Source organism: Ailuropoda melanoleuca, chromosome 4 (genome assembly GCF_002007445.2).
Source record: "Ailuropoda melanoleuca isolate Jingjing chromosome 4, ASM200744v2, whole genome shotgun sequence".
Taxonomy (NCBI): domain Eukaryota; kingdom Metazoa; phylum Chordata; class Mammalia; order Carnivora; family Ursidae; genus Ailuropoda; species Ailuropoda melanoleuca.
The window spans coordinates 125,310,276-125,330,845 of record NC_048221.1 but is presented as its reverse complement, the minus strand read 5'-3'; the positions used below and the strand labels follow the sequence as shown (position 1 = coordinate 125,330,845).

General features: G+C 43.9%; 3 protein-coding genes across 6 annotated transcripts in view; 1 reads left to right on the top strand and 2 right to left on the bottom strand.

Annotated features, from left to right (window-relative positions):
- Positions 1-4,602: 4,602 nt before the first annotated feature.
- Positions 4,603-7,154, bottom strand: PTRHD1 (peptidyl-tRNA hydrolase domain containing 1). The gene is made up of 2 exons (XM_002913793.4): positions 6,903-7,154; positions 4,603-4,948 (listed from the first exon to the last, which is right to left on the bottom strand). Exons 1-2 carry the CDS (start codon positions 7,152-7,154, stop codon positions 4,778-4,780), a joined length of 423 nt encoding a protein of 140 aa, XP_002913839.1. The 3' UTR covers positions 4,603-4,777.
- CENPO (centromere protein O) lies at positions 7,153-20,515 on the top strand. The gene is made up of 8 exons (XM_034659812.1): positions 7,153-7,299; positions 7,570-7,671; positions 8,920-9,089; positions 12,788-12,905; positions 13,583-13,842; positions 15,400-15,568; positions 16,296-16,459; positions 17,768-20,515. Exons 2-7 carry the CDS (start codon positions 7,638-7,640, stop codon positions 16,430-16,432), a joined length of 888 nt encoding a protein of 295 aa, XP_034515703.1. The 5' UTR covers positions 7,153-7,299; positions 7,570-7,637; the 3' UTR covers positions 16,433-16,459; positions 17,768-20,515.
- The window catches only part of ADCY3 (adenylate cyclase 3), a 77,417-nt gene continuing 74,395 nt past the window's right edge, over positions 17,549-20,570 (bottom strand). For 3 of the 4 annotated variants that reach the window (XM_034659808.1, XM_034659811.1, XM_034659810.1), the window contains exons 20-21: positions 19,631-19,754; positions 18,924-19,283 (exon numbers count right to left, since the gene is read on the bottom strand). In XM_034659808.1, coding sequence (XP_034515699.1) covers positions 18,955-19,283; positions 19,631-19,754 — 453 coding nt within the window. In that variant the 3' untranslated portion in view covers positions 18,924-18,954. Of the gene's footprint in view, positions 18,563-18,923; positions 19,284-19,630; positions 19,755-20,570 lie in introns of those variants that run through there. The other variant, XM_002913791.4, reaches the window with a different exon arrangement.

Here is a 20,570-nt window from a genome sequence, read left to right as displayed (position 1 = left end):
GGATCATTGGCACTTCTCCAGAATTCCTTACATCCAGTGCTAGAGAGGAGATGGAGTACTTTATCCCCACTTCTGCCTTTATAGACTGAGTTAAGGAACACAGAGCTCCTGGTTGCTCCAGCCCTTACTCTTCCTCATGCAGGTTGAATGAATAACCCACTTGGTGGATAAATTGCCTTTGGTCCATGTTTCTCAGTTGGGTGGAACTAATCTCACAAGATTTAATAGATGGAATGTGGGGGATTTATTCTATTTGTACTTCGCAACTTTGGTGGTATCTGCTCTGCCTGCTCGCTTTCCTTAGGATAGGAAATTAGCAAGCCCATTTAGGCTATCACATAAAGCTGTATCTTCTCACCCACTGATAATAAAAGTGATACTTTCTTCCTCCATCCGTTTTTTTTTTTTTAAATCATATTTATCAAGAATCTATGTTCAGAACTTGGATGCCACCTATTTGACCCTTGCAAAACCCCCATAGCTAAAAGCCAGACTTAGGCCAGCATTCGAGACCTACCAAACCTGGATCTTAAAGTAGAGAAGTCGGGGTTGTGTTAAGCTTAATGTCAGAGGGCAGCTAAAACTGCGGAGGGCTGTGGTTCTCAGCCATGTTTCCACACTAACACCTTCCCATCAGTGATTGTGGTTCACTACTGCCAAGATTCTCAACCAGGAAGCAGTGCACACTCCTCGGATGGCATCTCAGAATCGGGGGGGAGGGGAAGATGTACGTTGATTCAATGACAATAAAACGTGATTTTAAATGCCCCTCCAGGGGAGCCCTCTGCATTCTGCCAGCCCCATGAGAAGTGGTGACCTAGGCACGGATTCGCAGCGCTACCAGTTCAGAAACTCAATTTTTTCAGCTCATCTAGTGATAATTGGACTCCAGGGTATTGAGTCACACAACTCACAGTCACAGGAGGCTGATTTATAATCCGGAAGGTCAATTAACCGATTTAAAATGGAAGATACAGCTTCCCAGCACTTGAACTACTCATGACCCCTTTTCAAACCGCTTTCTAGTAGCTAGATGGCTGAAAACCAAATTAGTAGCCAACTATTAGAGGTTACGGGAAAACCGGACTGACAAAAGACCTGGTTTTCAATTCTAGTTCTGCCACTGACTTTGATCTTGGGCAAGTCAACGCCTTTTTGAATCTGTAAACTTGAGACAAGGTGGCCTGCATCACAAAACTGTCGGGATTGATTCGTGCATATTGAAGTCCTTTGCTAATTACAAAACATTTTCACATATAAGAAACTTGCCAAAGTATAGGAGATTCTTTTCAAGGATACATCACCTATCCTGGGGCTTCCAGCACAATCTTTGCTTTATTGGAAAATGCATCATTTTTTTTTTTGGTAAACTTGGTATGCAAGGCCACATATACTGTACTTCGTGCCAGATGCTTGCTCTCCATCTCTTTCCTTCCTGTAAGCACATTATACACTACCGTAACGTGCTGGTTCTCCATCACACACATTTATTCTTCATCTTTTGGGCTGACTGCCTCCTGGGACCAGGCTGCTTCTAGACAGCACCAGAGTTTCCAATTCAGTAGGTCTGGGGTAGGGCCTGAGAATTTGCATTTCTAACAAGTACCCAAGTGATACTGATCTAGGGACCACACTTCAAAAACCACTGATCTAGTTCAAATGACAATGGTCTGAGCTGATGCTCATAAGATCTGCTACTTCCCGGCTACTAGCTTGCATTCACTCAGCATCAACACATGAATACCTGTTCTCTCCCCTCTTGGGTAGAAGTTTATGCTATCTGTCCTCAGATCTCAGCTCTAGGGATTTGCCCGAGCTGTTCTCTCTCAGCTCTATAGACTGATATCTCTCTCTCTCTCTCTCTCTCTCTCTCTCTCTCTCTCTCTCTCTCTCTCGGCTTTATCACTATGTCTTACAGCAGAATTCAGAAATTAAAAAAAAAGTTTTCTAGGGGCGCCTGGGTGGCACAGCGGTTAAGCATCTGCCTTCGGCTCAGGGCGTGATCCCAGCGTTCTGGGATCGAGCCCCACATCAGGCTCCTCCGCTATGAGCCTGCTTCTTCCTCTCCCACTCCCCCTGCTTGTGTTCCCTCTCTCGCTGGCTGTCTCTATCTCTGTCGAATAAATAAATAAAATCTTTAAAAAAAAAAGTTTTCTAGGATACGGTGTCATTTAGAAACATTTTCCTAATAGCAGGGAGTGCTTCATGGTTCTTGGATGGCATCACTGTCAAGCAGAAAGGGAATTAGACAACAGGCTTACTTGACCGAAAGCTCTTTGAGGGCTGTGTCTTATAATATTTTTTTATGCTTAGGTTCTAGCACCAAGTGCCCAAGCACTGTTCTAAGGGGACCTGTACATACTAACACATCCAATCCACATAGCAATCCCGTAAATTCCTATTGTACAGATGAAGGAATTGGGGCTCAGGGAAGTTGACCAACTTGTCTGAATTCACAGTTTGAATGAATTAGAGCCAGGATTGGACTCAGTCCATTTGACGCCAGAGTATGAGGCCTTAACCACCACGCTATGGCATATAATGCAGTGCTTAGTCTGTTCAGTGTTATGAAAGGCTATATACCTCCTGCTTCATAGAAGACAAGGAAGTCAACAAGGATGGTCAACTTCAACTTTCTCCCCTCTCCAGTCTATAAACTCATGTATATGTACAGATTTCCCCACTTCTTTCCTCCAGTTTTTCTCTCTCTCCGTTCAGGGCCAGTCCTTTCCTATGTCCTTGACCCCACCTCTTCCCACTTTTTCTGGACTTTATCAGTTTTTCCATTTAGTAACTTCAATCTCTCCTCTCCCTAGGCTCCCTCTCCTCACCCATAAACTTGCTCAGACATCTAAGAAATTCCCCCCGTGGGACCCAGCATTCACCTTTCCAGCCCCCATTCAATGACTCCCTCCTCCCATCCAAGCTTCTTGAAAGAATAGTCCCCTCTTACCTCCTCTCCCATTCTTGTCTCTAAACTAGAGATGACAGTTGGATTCCCACCCTGATATGCTACGTCAGCTGCTTTCCACAAGCTCACCATTATGTTCCCAAATGTTACATGTTTCCAGTACTTAGATACTGAAATTTTATGCTGCATTTGATTGAAACTCTGTTGACGTGATTTCCTGGACATGGTTCTGCCCTCAGCACTCTACCAGTTCTCCTAGTTTCAAATGACCACCTCTTAAAACAGAAAATCTTTGTATCTAGTATCTTAGTTGTTTTGGTATCTAGATGGGAGGGGGAAAGTATACCCACATTACCTTGCACAGTTCTTTCTGTATGAATTATCTACGTATCTGTCTTCTCATTAGATTCTTAGCTACCTGAAGGCAAAAACTGTTCTGTTCACCCTTATGTTCTCAGCTCCTAATACAGCCTGCCACTGTAGACTTACAAGTATCTGCTGAGCAAATTACCCTTTATAACCTTTTCTTCACAGAGGTCCAAGCAGTTTCTGCAGATGATTCCAAATGTTTCTAGAAATATGTAAAACACTGCACAGAGTGTTCTAGATGTTCAGAGAAGGAGACTGTCATTTTGGGCTGGGTAAGACCATGTGAAGGTGATCGAACTTGAGCAGAAATAGTTTAAAGTCCAGAGGTGGGGGGCGCCTGGGTGGCACAGAGGTTAAGCATCTGCCTTCGGCTCAGGGCGTGATCCCGGCGTTATGGGATCGAGCCACATCAGGCTCTTCCTCTGTGAGCCTGCTTCTTCCTCTCCCACTCCCCCTGCTTGTGTTCCCTCTCTCGCTGGCTGTCTCTATCTCTGTTGAATAAAGAAATTAAAAAAAAAAAAAATCTTTAAAGTCCAGAGATGGGAACAGGGAGGGAAGTACTAGTGCTTGGCTCCCAGGCCAGAGAATGGCAGGCAGCAACTGGAGTGCCTTTGTTGAAACATTGAGTTTGGATAAGGAAGAGTAGAAGGTAAACTTAAAATGCTGGGTAGGAAATATAAATGTGGAGGGTCTGAAGGCTAAGCTGAAGAGTTCTGACTTTATTCTATGGGCAAGTAGGAGTCTTTACTGAACAGGGTGCTCAATGATCTTAAATAAACCTAGTGGCAGGAAGCCTGCTGATTGTAGCCAGGATACACGAGAGGGGAACAGACCAGTCGGACGGACACTCTGATAAACAAAATGAGAGCCCGATGCAGGGTGGTAGCCCTGAAAACTACGATAATGTACTTGACAAATTTCATCAAATATATACATTTGTGTGTGTGTGTGCATATATACATATTATAACATCTTTGAAACTGAAATACATCTTATGCTTAATCACATGTCTTAATAGGCAGCATTTCTTCTTTCCTAACAACATGTAAAATAATGGTGTATCTGAAAGTTGATATTGTCCTAGATTACAATGAATATGGTATCTGGATGTGAATAAGAAATAAAGAATTCAAAGGCAAAGTTTTAAACTTGGGTGACGACTGGAAGAACTCTTATTCCTAATGAAAAAGGAAGGGTATTTGTTTCCTTGACCCCTGGATAGAAGTCTAACCAAATCTTCCATTTGAGCAATGACCCATAGAAATATTGCAGCTCACTACTTTCCCCATCTGAACTAATTAATAATTAAAAATAAGAGGTAGTACTTATTAATGACAACTTTAATATGAACATGCGTTTGACCCTCAAGAAACATTCATAACTTAAAGGGAAGAGCGAGTTACCATTGAGAGGAGTACATGATGCTTAGGGACAGACGGCATGCAGTTTCTGGATCCAGCTGATACTCAAATACATCAAGGCAACTGATAACCTTAGTCATTTGAACAATCGGTACTTCTTCAAATACTGGTTCACTTCTTCCTTGGGGTAGGGACGGAGCGCAAGGCAAGTGGCGATATTCTCAGGCTGCTCCAGCCACAGCATGTGGTCAATGTTCTTCTGTTGCAGGGTCTCAGCCAGCTCCTTTAGGGTCCTTTCATCTGCAGCCTATCAGAAGCAGAGCACAGAACAGACAAATCTGCTTGTGCCAGCTGGCCATAAAGGTATTACCCCACCCCAGGGTTCTAGTTTGTTTAAAATAAATTTTATCATGTAAAGTAAAATATGTGCTTAATGTAGAAAACTAAAAATAATAGAGAAGCATTAGAAACTAAAATCCCACCACCTGCTTAATATTTGGATGTATTTCCTTAGTTTTTCCTTTCAAAATCTGGATCATTTTGTATAGAATGCAGTTGTTAGCGTCACATGAGCACTCTTCCATGCCAACTAAATACGCTCCAAAACCATGATTTACGCTAGCTTTACAATAGCACATTTTATGGGCATAAAATGAACCAATCAACAGTGTTGGAAATTTGGTAATTTCCACATTTTTTACTATTATAAAGTGCTCCTATGAATATTCTTGTACTATACAATGCTCTTCGGTGCATCTGATTATCTTCCTAGGATACATTTCCAGCAGCAGAACTGACAAAGGGAAAAGGTAAGGGTAAGATCTGTTTGGTCATCTACAAAAAGAAACTGACCTCTATTTTACACCGGTGGTGTCTGGTATTTATGACGCTGGGTTCAACTTACATTAGGTACACATTTACTTTAAAATAATTAGGCGTCATATCCTGGTAATGCTTCAATTTCACTTCACTTGCACCGTGTCCCTATCCCTTCAACTTACATTAGGTACACATTTACTTTAAAATAATTAGGCGTCATATCCTGGTAATGCTTCAATTTCACTTCACTTGCACCGTGTCCCTATCCCTTCAACTTACATTAGGTACACATTTACTTTAAAATAATTAGGCGTCATATCCTGGTAATGCTTCAATTTCACTTCACTTGCACCGTGTCCCTATCCCTTCAACTTACATTAGGTACACATTTACTTTAAAATAATTAGGCGTCATATCCTGGTAATGCTTCAATTTCACTTCACTTGCACCGTGTCCCTATCCCTTCAACTTACATTAGGTACACATTTACTTTAAAATAATTAGGCGTCATATCCTGGTAATGCTTCAATTTCACTTCACTTGCACCGTGTCCCTATCCCTTCAACTTACATTAGGTACACATTTACTTTAAAATAATTAGGCGTCATATCCTGGTAATGCTTCAATTTCACTTCACTTGCACCGTGTCCCTATCCCTTCAACTTACATTAGGTACACATTTACTTTAAAATAATTAGGCGTCATATCCTGGTAATGCTTCAATTTCACTTCACTTGCACCGTGTCCCTATCCCTTCAACTTACATTAGGTACACATTTACTTTAAAATAATTAGGCGTCATATCCTGGTAATGCTTCAATTTCACTTCACTTGCACCGTGTCCCTATCCCTTCAACTTACATTAGGTACACATTTACTTTAAAATAATTAGGCGTCATATCCTGGTAATGCTTCAATTTCACTTCACTTGCACCGTGTCCCTATCCCTTCAACTTACATTAGGTACACATTTACTTTAAAATAATTAGGCGTCATATCCTGGTAATGCTTCAATTTCACTTCACTTGCACCGTGTCCCTATCCCTTCCGAATCGGCTTTTCGGGGAGGGGGCGGGACAGTACCTTTGGGCGTTGCAATAAAAGGCCGGCCCAGTGCACAGGTGGAAGGGCAGGGCCTCGTTCCACCCGCCTCCACTCTCACAGGCATCTCTTAAGACGGAGGCGGGTGAGAATGGAGAGGTGCGGGAAGCATTAATAACCAGCCCAACGTGCACTCGTCACACAGTCAGACCCCGTCCAGCCAAGGGAAGGCTCCCGGAGCAATAGCGGAAGCCCCCGAAACTTTTCCAAAACTTAGGTGTGAACGACTCCTCCCCACTATCCCCGGATCCACTCTACTAAGTTAAGCCTCAGCCCCAAGACCACACCCACTTCCGGCCTCGACAGCCTCGGCACCCCTCCCCCTCCGCCGGATGCCTCACCTCGAGGACCACCTTGCGCATGCGCCCCAGGTCCCGGAGGTAAGCGGCCGTGTGGGGGTGGTCGCGGTGAATGTGCAAGACCGCGGTGGCTGCGTGACAGGCCTGCGCTACCAGTGCGCCCGCTGGCCAGGAGAATGGAGCTTGCGATAGATCCTTTCGTAACACCAAGTATTGGACTAGGATTGGCGGCTCTAAGCCGGAGGACGCCATCTTCCTGGCGCACCGAAAGGCCAGACCTGCTCCCCGGTGCATGCCGGGATGAGGGAGGGGCCCTGACTGCAGCCATGTTTTTGTACGGCAGGGGCGCAAAGCACCCTGGGTCCGACTGGTTTGATTTTTTGAAGGCGTGGACGGCGGGAACTCTTTTCCTTGTCATGGGTGAGCGAGAGGAGCAGAGGTAAGGCTGGGAGCGAAAGACCCCGTGAGGGACGGGACCGTGACCAGGGTAGAAGACTGAACGGCCTCTTATAAAGCCGTGTTCTGGGGCGGGCGCAGGGGTAGATAGACGGGGACACCGCCAGCCGGGACTGGGGAGCGGGAGGGAAGTGTCAGGGAAGGGGAGTTCTAGCGGTGACACTTGGGGTGTCCGGGGGCCGACGGTCCGTGCCTGAGTTGTGCGCGTCCTGTCGTGAATAGGTGTGACTTTCTTGCCTTTTCCTTTTACCAGCAAGGAAATCTCGGTCCGTATTACCGCTTGCCTGCCCAACTTCATAGGAGGGCCTGTGGAAATCTGAGATGGAGTGGGCGAATGACGGCAAGTCCAAAGGAGGTATTCACAGGGTCGCCCTTCCCCCCCCCCTTACTGCTGCCAAGATGACCCCTAGGTTAAACGAGCCCTTTCCCCCTCGGACGGATGTGTGGCTAGGCCTGTTTGGGAGCATTATGGTGAAAGGAACAAACTGAAGACTGAAAGGAACAGGCAGCTAAGGTCATTCATTGCACAAGGAAAATTACTTCAAACATTTCTAGGCTCCTGCCCCTTTTTAAACCGATAGGTCACCTTCATAATATGCCCAGTGTTTATATTCAGAGCTACAGTTCTAGCCAGTGAGGTCTCTTTCCAGGATTTTTTTACAGTCACTTATGCGTTTCACCTGTGGAAGGGTCGGTGCCAGGCAGTGACTTTGGTGTTGATTAGACCTAGGTTTGAGTCCTGGCTCTGCCATTAGAAAAATTGTAGCTTTAGACAAGTTATTTTACCTTTCTCTGCCTTAATTTCTTCATCTGGAAGGTGGAGGCAAAAATTAGCCTCACAGTGGTGGTTGTGGAGATTAGATAAGTATTTAATTCTCTTCGTGCTTTATTTCTTTACATGGTTTGCAAGTAAAGCATCTAGCACAAGTGTCTTAATATGTAGGAAATGTTCAGCAAATGCTTTATTGTTAGACTTGATTGGCATTTTGAAACTGTGACCTTTCCTGTATTGGCCCTTAATCTCTTGGGAACTGAGATTTGCCTCTGAATTTCTGTCCAACTATGAACTTGTTTTCCTTTTTAATACCCAGTAGTATTGGTAGGCACTCCCTCTAGTGTGTATCTTTATAGCCCTGTGTGAATAATACTTTTCAGAGAAGGTACTTAATTTAAGTCTCTCTAGATGTCTAAATCCAAAGAGTTATGCATTAGCACTTTGGGAAAACATGCATAAAAACCAATTTAAAAAATGATTCTATGTTTTTAAAAAAAGGTTCTGAGAGAGAGTCTGAATTTGGTACCCCGGTTTCCCCTGAGTCCTTATTATCATGGGTAACTAAGATGAGTTCTATTCAGAAAATGCTCTCTTCGAGCAGCATCCTGGTCAGAGACTGCTTGTACATTAGTACTGAGCGTACGAGGTTGCTTATCATTGATTTCTGTTGTCACCTCCTCTGATTTTATAAATTGTAGCCAATGTCTAACATGTTAACTGACCAAAGGTCTGAAAAAAGAGTCACCCTCTGTTCTGCCTGAAATGCTCCCTGTTGCCAGAGTTAGAAATCCCTGGCTTCTTGTGAAATTGCCGTTTTACTTTCCTCAGGTGTTTTAGCTCACTTGGAAAGACTAGAGATTCAAGTGAACAGATCCCGTAAAAACTTAGAAGATCTGCAGAGAGCACAGGCAGTTGAAAGCGCTCTTAGGACCAAGATTCATAAACTGAGATGTCTGCGAGATGAGCTGAGAGCTGAAGTGAAGCAACGTCAAGCCAGAGTAAGTGCAAGGGTGACATTAGCAAGTTTTCCCAGAGTGTAAAGAACAGGCATGATCTGGGAATTAGCAAATTCGTATACTGGGTTTCACCTGTGATCTTACTGATTGATTTCAGCCCTTGGCCTCTCAAGTGATCAGTCCTGTAGAGTCAACTAATCAGTATCAACCAGTAATTGTCAGACACTACTGATAGGCCAGGCAAGTTCTTCATCGTAGTCTCTTAGCCTGCGCTCAGAGACATGAGCCTGTTACTTCAGTCTCAGCCTGACCTGAGTCATTGGCACTTTTGTCATTAGCGCCATCTTTCCCTTACCCACACTTGAAACCACACAGAGAACTTTGATTCTTTCCTCTTGTTAGTTTTCTCTCAAGACCAGGATCAGTCAGCAAGACCTGTCAAATTTTCCCTCAGATTGTCTTTGTACTTCAGGTATTATCCACATATGTTGTAAATATTTACTAGGTGATTTGGATGCCAGGATTATTGCAGTAGTCTGCTAGTTGGTTCTCTTTCTGTATATCTACTCCGATAACTCCTGCACGGCCAAGAAAATGCTTCATAAAACACTACATCATTGAATTTTATATAAATGTAAAAAGTATAAACTCTTTCATGTCTGACATTTTTTTGCTGAATGTTCTGTGACATTCATCCAAACTGGTGCATATAGTGGTCGTTCTTTTTTATTGCTGTGTAGTAATTTCATTTTATGACTAGTCCGCAATTTATTTACTAAATCATATTGTTGGTACATTTGGGTTGTTTGGGTTATTTCACTGTGGGGCTGTGAAACATTCTTGTTCCTGTGTTTTGATGTAAAAATCTGTACTTTTCTATTGGGTGAATACCTTGTGGAATTGCTAGGTCACAGGGTATGTATATTATCTTTAGTAAATACTGCCAGTTTCTGGAAGTGATTATACCAATTTTACATTCCCAGCACCAGTGTATGGGATTTCCATTGTTTTGCATCTTTACCTGTACTTGATATTGTCAGTTTAAAAAAATTGTCACTCTGGTGGGAGTGTCATAGTATCTCATGGTGGAGTAATTTGCAATTGCCTGATAACTAATGCTGTTAAGTACTTGTATTGGATACTTGAAAGTCTTCTCTTGTGAAATATGTTTTCTAGGGCTTCTGCAAACATTTTTATTGTGTTGTCTGTCTCTTACTTAATTGTAGAGTCTTTACGTATTTTGGATATGAATTCTTTGTTTGGGGTATGTATTATGAGTCTTCTCCTAGCCTGTGGCTTGCCTTTTCACTCTCTAATGGTGTCTTCTGATGAAAGGAAAGTCTTCAGTTAAATAAAGTTTGATTTAGGAATCTAACTTTTTACTTACTGCTCTTGTTTTCTTTTAATAAATCTTGGCCTATCTTAAGATGATGAAGATGTTCTGTGGTATGTTCTAAAAGCTCTATTGTCCTTTTTACTTTCAGAATTGCAGTCCATCTGGAATTGATTTTTTTTTTTTTTTTTTTTTTTTAGTTTTTTTTTTTTTTTNGGCCCCTGGAATTGATTTTTGTGTATGGTATGACGTAAGAGGTCATAGCTTTTTTTTTTTCCCACATGGATATCCACCGCATCCAGTACCGCTTTCTGAAGTCCACTCTTTTCCCATTGTATTGTAAAGGATCTTTGGGTCCACCGTTGGCCTGTTTCTGACTTCTGTTCCATTGGTCTGTTTGTCTTTGTGCTAGTACCAGAGGTTCGTGTACCGTATATGTTATATATGTCCACCTGTCATGTGTGTCATCATCTTCAGAATTATCTTGGGCTATTCTTGGCCCCTTGAATTTTACATAAATTTGGGAATCAGCCGTCAGTTTTCAAAAACAAACCTATAAATTTGATTGGGATTGCATTGAATCTATACACCAATTTGGAGAGAATTGAAATATTTTCCATATTGCATCTTCCAGCCAGTGTATGTGATCTTTCTTTACATTTATTTAGTTCTTCAGTCTCTCTCAGCAGTGGTGTAGTTTTACGTGTAGAGGTCTTAAATCATTCATTATATTTATCTTTATGTATTTGATTTTTCCTGATGTTACTATATATGGCAGGGGTCAGCAAGCTTTTCCTGTGTAAGGCCAGATCGTCAGTGTGTTAAGCTTTGTAAACCAGATGGTCTCTATGGCAGATACTTAGCTGCGCTGTTGTATTGTGAAGTGGCACGAACAATATGTAAATTAATGGGTGTGTTCCAGTAAAACCTTATCTACGAAAGTAAGTGTCCAGTTAGGTTTGACCCACAAGCCACATTTTGATGACCCCGATACATGGTATTATTTTTTAGAAATTTGATTTTTATGGGGCGCCTCAGTGGCTCAGTCGGTTGAGGGTCTGCCTTCTGGGATTGAGCCCCACATCTGGCTCCTTGTTCAGCGGGAAGCCTGCTTCTCCCCTTCCCGCTGCCTGCTGCTCCCCTTGCTTGTGCTTGCTCTCTTTCAATCTCTGACAAATGAATAAAATATTTTTTAAAAGTTTCTGATTCAATTTCTTTGATTAATATAAACTTTTATATTTCCTATTTCTTTTGGGGTCATCTTTGGTAAGTTGAATTTCTCAGGGAATTTGTCCATTTCATCTAAACTCATGTTTCAACTTGTTTGAACCTTCTCAACTTACTATCTTGTGAGTAGGTTTGGCCAGTAGTATTGTCTCATTTTTTATTCTGGTAATTTTTAATCTTCATAATTTGTGTTCACTCTTCCACTCTTTTTCTCTCCTTGATCAGTCTTGTTAAGTTTTATCAGTTTTGTATTTGTTTTATTAAAGAACCACCTTTTGGTGTTACTGATTTTCTCTATTGTACATTTGTGTTGTATTTTCACTAATATCTTCTCATCATACTACCCTTCCTTCTCTTTGGATTTAAGTTGCTTTTTAGCTTCCTAAGATGAATACTTTATTTTTTTTAGTCTTTTTTTCCCCCTTTTTGTATGTGAGGTTATAAATTTCCCACTAAGCACAGTGTCTTAGTATGGGCTGTTGTAACAAAAATACCATAATCTGGATGGCTTATCAGCAACACATATGTCTCACAGTTCTAGAGGCTGGGGAGTCCGAGATTATGGACCCGGCAGATTCAACGTCCAGTGAGGACCTGGTTCCTCATTGATGGTACTCTTCTCGTGTAGCCTCACATGTTGGAAAGGGCAAGCTAACTCCCTGGGGTCCCTTACAAGGGCATTGATCCCATTCATGAGGGCTCCAATACTGGGACCTAATCACCAACCAGAGGCCCCACCTCCAGGTACCATCACACTGGGCATTAGGTTTCAACGTATGAATTTTGAGGGATACAGACATTCAGTCCGTAGCACATGGCTTTAACTGTATCCTGCAAGTTGTGGTATGTCATGTTTTCATTGTTTTGCTCACCCTGTACTCATCCTAGACTTTCCTCACACCCTGTTCTTGTTCCTCTCACAATACTCTCCATTCCCACCAAAGTCCTAATTGTTCTTCAGGCCAGCACAGTTTCTACTTCTGATTCTCAGCACTGTGACCCACAAGGTTCTTCCTCTGTTGTGAATTCATAGCACTAACGGGTCACTATAGCATTTCTTGAGTTATTACATTAAAAAAAACCCCCAAAACCCTCTGCATTTAGCTTACTTTCCACTTTTGTGAGGGCAGGGACCCTGTGCTATGCCCCTGTCCAGTTTGATATGGTGCATATTTTGTAGGTTAGAGCATCTACTGCCAGTGTAGAACACGACCAGACGCTGGAAATCAGTGAACAAGAAGTTATGGAAAGAAGACAGGAAAAGGTGAAAGCCATTCTGCAGGCCTATCGTTTTACAGGTATAATTTATTTTCTGAACTGTTCCAGTCTGAGTCTCTTCTCTCTAGTGAGTTGGTTTGCCAGATATATTATTAGTCCTGGACTTATTTCATGAGCATGGGTTTTTGCCTTCCTCAACATACACACGTAAAGCTGCTGTACTATTTGTAGGCGTCTTGACCTACAAAATTGGCCTCTTTTTGCAGAAGATTGGCTGGTGTCTGGCTTAGATTACTCATTTTATTTATCCAGTGTGTGTCAGAACTTGTACTAGAACTGCCTTTGCTGCTGGCTGGCTTGATGCCACTGGTCAAACAGTTTGAACCCGTTAAGTCTGTTTTCCCATTAAAATGGGGATTTATCCTGCCCATTATCTATGGCATATTGTGGAAGGAACCGGACTATTGTACATTAATTGACACTCAGAGAAAAAGAAGAGGTAACATGAAAATTTCAAAATCTGTTCTTCCATAATTTGATGTTAGGATATTTTATCTTTTCCACCATCTTCTGTGGTTTTAACGACTCAAATTCAAAGTGAGCCAGAGTGAGTGAAAAGAGTCAGTGATGTTCCTTCAGCACGCATTTGAACACATACTGTGTGTGCGAGGCAGCGCTGAAGCAAATGGGATATGCAGCTGAAGAAGATACTGCCTTTGCTGACGTCTGTTGAGAGGTTTCATCTTGTTTGTTTCAGGGCTCAGTGGGAAACTGACCAGCCGAGGGGTCTGTGTCTGCATCAGCACTGCTTTTGAGGGAAATCTGCTGGATTCCTATTTTATCGACCTTGTCATACAGAAGCCACTTCGGATACATCACCATTCAATTCCAGTCTTCATTCCCCTAGAGGAAATATCTGCAAAATACTTACAGAATAATATTCAGCACTTCCTGTTCTGTCTTTGTGAATACCTAAATGCTTATGCCGGGAGGAAGTACCAGGCAGATCGACTTCAGGTATATGTCCGGGATTTTTTTTTTTTTTTTAATATTTTACTTATTTATTTGACAGAGAAAGAAAAAGCACAAGCAGGGGGACCGGCAGAGGGAGAGGGAGAAGCAGGCTTCCTGCTGAGCAGGGAGCCCAATGTGGGCCTTGATCCCAGGACCCTGGGATCATGACCTTAGCCGAAGGCAGATGCTTTACCGACTGAGCCACCCAAGTGCCTCTGTCTGGGATCTTATATAGCATATGTTATGAGGCCAGAATAGGTGTAAGGGTTGAGGGGGTGGGCAGGCAAGTTTTCCTTTGTATTTTAAAAATGCTTTGTACTTCTGAGCCAGAAATTTGACCATTATCCTTCTGACGTGTGTTTCTTATTTATATACAAGCTATTTTCCACCTTTTTCCCCTTTTGAAACTCTGGATGCTGTGGAACGTGGGTACTGGTTAAGGGATTATTTACTCCTTGATTGTGGTCCTCAGGCTTTTATACTTTACACTTTCTTCCCTTCACACAGTAGTACAGTCACACCTCACTTCATTGTGCTTTTCTTTGTTGTGCTTCGCAGATAGTCCATTTTTCTACAGATTGAGGGTTTGTGGCAACTCGGTGTTAAGCAAGCCTGTTGGTGCATTTTTCCAGCAGTGTTTTCTCACTTTGTGTCTCTGTCACATTTTGGCAATTCTCAAAATTTTACCAGATTTTTCATTATTTGTTTTGGTGATCTGATCATTGATTACTACTGACTAAAAGTTCAAATGATGGTTAGCATTTTTTAACAAAAAAATATTTTTTAGCAATATTTTTTAATTAAAATGTATACGTTTTTTAGATATAATGTTATTGCATACTTAATAGACTACAGTGTAGTGTAAACATAACTGTCCTGGGAAACCAAAAATTTCATTTGACTCTATTGCAGTGGTCTGGAACTGAACCCACAGTATCTCTAACGTATGCCTGTAGAGTTTCTATGCTTTTAATTCAGCAGATATTTATAGAGTACCTACTGTGTGCCAAGTGCCTTGCTGAACTTTAGGTATAAATGCAAAGCAGAATGACACATAGGGGAATACCATCCATCTTTGTCTGAACTCTGGCCTACCTTCTTGGGGTTGCAGTGGAACTAGTGTTGGGCTAAAACAAATTTTTTTAAGTAGACGGGAAATGAATGCAGATAAGAAATATGTGACTTTTATAAGCTTGGTGTCCTGTTCCCCCTACCCCCCACCTCCATGCATTTAGAATAACTCTGAAGCTCTTGGTCGTTACTTAAACCGATATGAGAATGCGGACTCAGAGCGTCTTAGCCAGCTGTACAAAGTGCATTTGCCTTATGCCCCTGGCCATTTATTTAGCGCTTTCTGCAGGCCTTTCTAGGATGCCGCCTACTCTTCGTTATCTTACAAATCTTTATCATTAATCCTTTTTATAGGCTTTTCTCTGCCCTTTATTTCTGTGAAATTTGATTCATGGGCCCTATTTTTGTAGATATGTTTGAAGTGTCACAACCACTGACTGACTTTGGAGCTGTAATCATCATAAATTTTGTGTCTGTTTTGATCCTCAGAGTGACTTTGCAGCCTTTCTGGCCGGGCCCTTGCAGAGAAACTCGCTGTGCAACTTGCTGTCATTTACTTACAAAGTGGAGCCGCGAAGTCAGTTCCTATTTCGTGCTAGACTGCTGTATAAGGACCTCACGACAACCCTGCCAACTGACGTCACCATTACGTACCAAGGTGAGAGGAAGGATGCCTCGACAAAAAAGTGATAATATGCTCGTGATTCCAGTCGAATGAAACGGTAAAATAGGGAGACTGTATCAGTTAGACTTCTGGAGACCCATTCTTCTGTTAATCTACTAGAAATTTACTCAGTAAAATACAAAGAATATTTTCCTTCTTTCTACCATTTTGCCTGTCCTCTTTGTAAGTAGTGAACATAATTACCCTAGTTCCCACCTCCTTTGCTCTGACTCTGCCAGTTATTCTTGAGTTTGATTTGTTGTCATTGGAGATCCCTCTTGAGGAGAGACAGCTAATGAGGCTGAGCCACAGGGTCACTTGTGGTGAAGCGAGCCAAGACTCATTTCACTAAGAAGCCAATTAGACAAGTATACACTTAGCTCTCTAGAGACTCTTCTGTATATGGGAATTTTTTAGGACTGGCTGAGAGAGATTGTGTTGTTTTAAATGTACCATAGTAATGTGACATGGCAACAGTGAAAAATAGGATCAAATATTTTTAGGAGGTGGAAGTTTTGAAGCTGCCACAGATTTCACACCATAGGTTTTAGACTTCTGGGCAGAGTCTGTTCAGGTCTCAAAATTTCATTGGTCCAATAAAGGGCAGTCTCAGCTCCAGACTTGGGGGGGGGGAACGGTTACATTGGGGGTCCAGAACATCGATGATCCGGGTACTGATTCCCCCAATTGCACTAAATGAGATTGATATAATCTGTTTTAGGAATGGATGCATTATCCCCGTCGTGGGAAGAACAGCGAGCATCCCATGAAAATCTGTTTTTTTCGAAGCCCCTACATCAAGTGTTTACTTCATTTGCAAGAAAAGGAGAAAAGTTGGATATGAGCCTGGTCTCCTAGAATATTTTCATTGGGAACATGTCAAAAGTGAGTAAAATAATACTGTGTGGAGTCCCCAGGCTAGGTCCTGTTGACTGAAAACTATTGAAAGGCTCAGACCCCTTGCCTGGGGACCATCCTTGGAATGAGAACAGTCACGCACCTCATCAGGGTGGTAAGGGGCAAGTTTGGACAGTGGGGGTATTGATTTGATTGTACATTTTAGCTGAAAATCAGAATGGATGATGGGGTAGTTGAAGGCATCTTGTGAAAGAGGGAGTTGGGTACCTTTTAATTTAACGAGTATTTCTAGCTTTTATGAACGCTTTAAGTAATTCTGCCTCATTTTCCTAAGACTTTTGAAAAGAAAGTTCTTAGAACACTCCAGGTGCCTGATATGACAGGAATCACACACTTAAGGAAAGTGTGTTTGATCTTTAGTTTGAAGCAGTGTGTTCTAGGCTACTATTTTATAAAGAATACGGTGTAAGTATTGTGGATAATCAGGGCTGTATGCAGCTGATACTTTGTTTTCTAAACGTTAGTAGAGAGTTGAAAGTATTGAGTCAGCTATAAAAAAGCATGATCAGAAGTCTGCTCAAACTCAATGGTTGTGAAGGGCAGCAGACCCTCCCCCATCCTTCCTGCAGGTGCTCGGCCACAGCTGCACAGTTGTCTGTCTTCCCCCCAGCTCCTGATCTCGGTAGCGGATCATTTCTCCTTGTATTATAATCCCGGCCTCAGCCTGGCTGACTCGTTTTATTCCTGATGAAAATAATATAAGGATGGTGCCCAGATGTGAAAGCCTGTGTCTGGCGGGGGCCAGCTGTTTCGGTGCCTGTCCCCGCTTTGCCCAGTCACAAATAGGAGTCCTTACTCTGCTTCCTGCCCTGGGCCCAGAGCTGCATCCAGGCCTTAACACGGTCACTTTCACTTCCTGGACCGGATGACCAGGAGGCAGCCTACATGTGTGGGCACCCAGGGGCCAGGCAGAGTCGGCTCGGACCACCATTTAGTAGAAGAAAGGAGCTTGAGGATAATCAGATGTCTTAGCTCAGGCTCTTGCCTTCCAGGCACGTGGAAGGATGCATGATGTGAGTTAGCAAAGTACTTAACAGGATTTTCACAATGATCACATTCAAGTTGAATAAAGCTTTTAATAAAACAGTCTTGTTCTTTATCAATACCTGTAAATCCTCTTTTAAAGCAGTGGCAAAGGCGACTGTAGCAAGAGCTCAAGAGGCAAGGCAATAGCGGAAAGTGTTTTTTTAACAGAAAGTTAAAAATATAAATGTAGAAGATCTGTTTATATATTTTTCTCTCAGAAATAAATTCCCTTTCCCTCCCTCCCACCAGGTAAAAGGAAATATTGCACTTTCTGCTCTCATGACTAAGGTGGCAGGGGTTCCAGAAGAACCTTTCAAGATTATCAGGAACATCAGCATGAGGGCCAGTTCACCTAACCCGGACCATATGGAGACGAGCAGGTCTCCAGCTTGAAAGATTGCTTCCAGGTGAGCGCAGGGGAGAACACGTGCCTGCTTAGCCGTCAGGTCCTGCCAAGTCCTTGTCTGAAGCACAGCTTTCCCATCTGTGCTCCCAGCCCAGAAGCAAAGGCAGCTTTGTTCCACCTCGGACACATTTCCTGCTCACAGTGGCTGTGGCCTCTCCGGGGCAAGGAGGGCTGGTGAGACCCAGGGCTCTGGAAGGATTGTTCCAGTACTATGCCTAAGATCCCCTACTCTCTGAGGAAGCTACAGGCACACTGAGGAATACTATGGCCACCCTCAGAGCTCACGTATCCATGAACAAATGAAGACTTGAGATTTTTAAACCTAAAGTCTATGTGAGTGTGCACTTCGACAGTTTGGGAATGTTGGGACTTGGTCATGTGTCCTTTCCCAAGGCCTTTGTTTCTAAAAATAGATTCTACCTTCCCATTTGGACTGTGGTGGGGCTAGAGGCCATTCAGGAGTTGTCCACCACCTGGTGGGGCAGGGTGACCGAGGAGCCATTCGGGAAGGCAGCTGGCTTATCACGCCCCTTTAAGAAAAAGGTTAGCAGCTCCCCTTTCCCTTTCACAAAGATTGTCCCTCGCCTCACAAAGCGGAAGCCGTACTCTCGAAGGATGGCTTGTGTTTCTTCCACCACCTGTAGAGGGAGAACATTGTATGAGCTCAGACCGGGATGGCCCAGAGGTGTCCACACGGGGGCTGCAGGTCCCGGTGAGCCCACCTGTAGTGGTCTTCTCCAGACCTCTCGGGCCAGGCCCCTCAGTCTGCGCACCAGTGGGCACAGGGTGGTTTGCCTAGGGCCTGTCCCTCTCCTAGTGAGAGCACATGCTGTTTCCAGAGGACAGCCCCAGGGCACCCCCGGTGGCAGCATCACTCCCTGTTCTCATGTCCCCTCTCCCCGCTTTGTGGCGCTTTCCTGCCAGACCCAGCTGACACGGCTCGGGGTGGCTTTAGGGGGAAGCTATTAGAGGCACAAGAGATCAGAAAGTTCATACCAAGTGGTGGGATAGTCTTACCAAGAACTTAAGCCTAAATTTTGGAAAGGGGGCTGAAGTATATCCTCCCTTCGACTGAGGCAACTCTTCCCACCCTTGCCTGCGAGCTCCCAGAACCACCTACCTGCTTCTCTGGGCCCACAGAAGGGAGGCAGTAGCGCATGGCAACACGCCCTGTTCCGATTTTGTTCCTGCCCCCTGGGTCTAAGCACACGCTTCGCTCTGCTGCTGGACCTACCTGAATGTTGCCCATGACCCCTGTGGACTCCATCCTGCTGGCCACATTGACTGTGTTGCCCCAGATGTCATAGTGTGGTTTCCGGGCTCCAATGACCCCAGCGAGGACCCCTCCTTTGTTCATGCCTGGTGGAGGGACGTAAAATTGAGCACAGCCACAAGCCATATTTTGTCATCCCATCTCAAGCCACCAGCTCCTCTCCCAGAGAATTCACCTCCTGATCCCAACCACAAAGCTAAGTCTGTTCCTCAGTTCCTCTTGAAGCTTTTCTCTAGGCCACCCGAGGGCAGATACGTCTCCTGTTTATCCTGTCCTGGCCCCTGTGCTAAATAATTTATGCAGTACAGAAGTTGCCAGTTTCAACACCTGTCTGGTACTTCTGGTGTCTTGTGAGCTCACCCAGGAGAATTCCCCCCCCCCCCCCAGCGAGGACAGCAGGGGACAAGGGGCACGCAAGCCCAGGAGCCCTTACCGATGCGCAGCATGAAGTTGTTGAAGGACTGGTGGTTGATGTTCGTGAGCGTATCCTTCATGGCCAGAGCGAAGTCGGCCAGGTCAGCCAGGTGCTGCCAGCGCTCCTTGTCTGACTTCTCCTCCTGGGCCGGGGAGCAGCGGCGAGAGCGTCAGGGCCGGCATCGGCACCTTCCTCCCCTTCACGGCATTCTGGAGGCGAATTCCTACCCCTTGTTGTCAGAAGCCCTATTCTCCACTTCTCACAAGTGAGTCTGACCTCTACCGTGGCTTGCCATTGACAGTTCCCCTGGATCCCTTAGGGTTCCCAGGTGGGAAGACCAATCCTGGCCAGCTGCGTCACTTCCCGTCTGCCAAGTAGCTGATCAGGCGGCCTCCCTCATCATCACCTGCCTGAACCTGGTCTCTCAAGTTTGGGATGGTTCTCATTTTGATTCCTTAGAGATTATAAGCCCTTGCAGGTCAGGACCCATCTTAGACAACGTTTCTTTAGCCTCATCCATAAAATGGAAATGGTAGTAGTACTTACATCACATAGGATGGTAGTAGTATAACACAGATTAATAGTTTAGGAATTGCTGTTGGGACCGGGCCCCACAGCTCCTTTCCTCCTGAACAGCTAGCTCTGTGGGTCTGATACAACCAAAGAACAGGCTGAAGACCCTTTTCTAAGAGAACTACTCTCAACCTGGATGTTTTCATTGTTACATAATTGCCTGGATGGTTGCTACTCCCCAGTTCTTTCTAAAGTCTAGAGCATGCAGGGAGCATGGCCACGGTTAGAGCAGGTAGGTCTGGCCTAAGCTGGGCCCCAGCGGGGGGCTTGTGAATCCTATTCTTTCTCTGCTCATTACACTTTGCCAGTAAACCTGATTTTAAATTTGCATCACATGGTGCTAGTGGTGTGTGTGTGTGTGTGAGTGACCCACTGGCACAGCAGT

What these genes read in the sequence shown, in the direction of transcription:
- PTRHD1 (XM_002913793.4), bottom strand. Translation starts at nt 7,154, where the DNA reads ATGCACCGGGGAGCAGGTCTGGCCTTTCGGTGCGCCAGGAAGATGGCG. An exon ending in TGCGCAAGGTGGTCCTCGAG is followed by an intron (nt 4,949 to 6,902) that starts GTGAGGCATCCG and finishes TGCTTCTGATAG; the next exon opens with GCTGCAGATGAAAGGACCCT.
- CENPO (XM_034659812.1), top strand. Translation starts at nt 7,638, where the DNA reads ATGGAGTGGGCGAATGACGGCAAGTCCAAAGGAG. An exon ending in GCAGGCCTATCGTTTTACAG is followed by an intron (nt 12,906 to 13,582) that starts GTATAATTTATT and finishes TGTTTGTTTCAG; the next exon opens with GGCTCAGTGGGAAACTGACC. An exon ending in ACCAGGCAGATCGACTTCAG is followed by an intron (nt 13,843 to 15,399) that starts GTATATGTCCGG and finishes TTTGATCCTCAG; the next exon opens with AGTGACTTTGCAGCCTTTCT.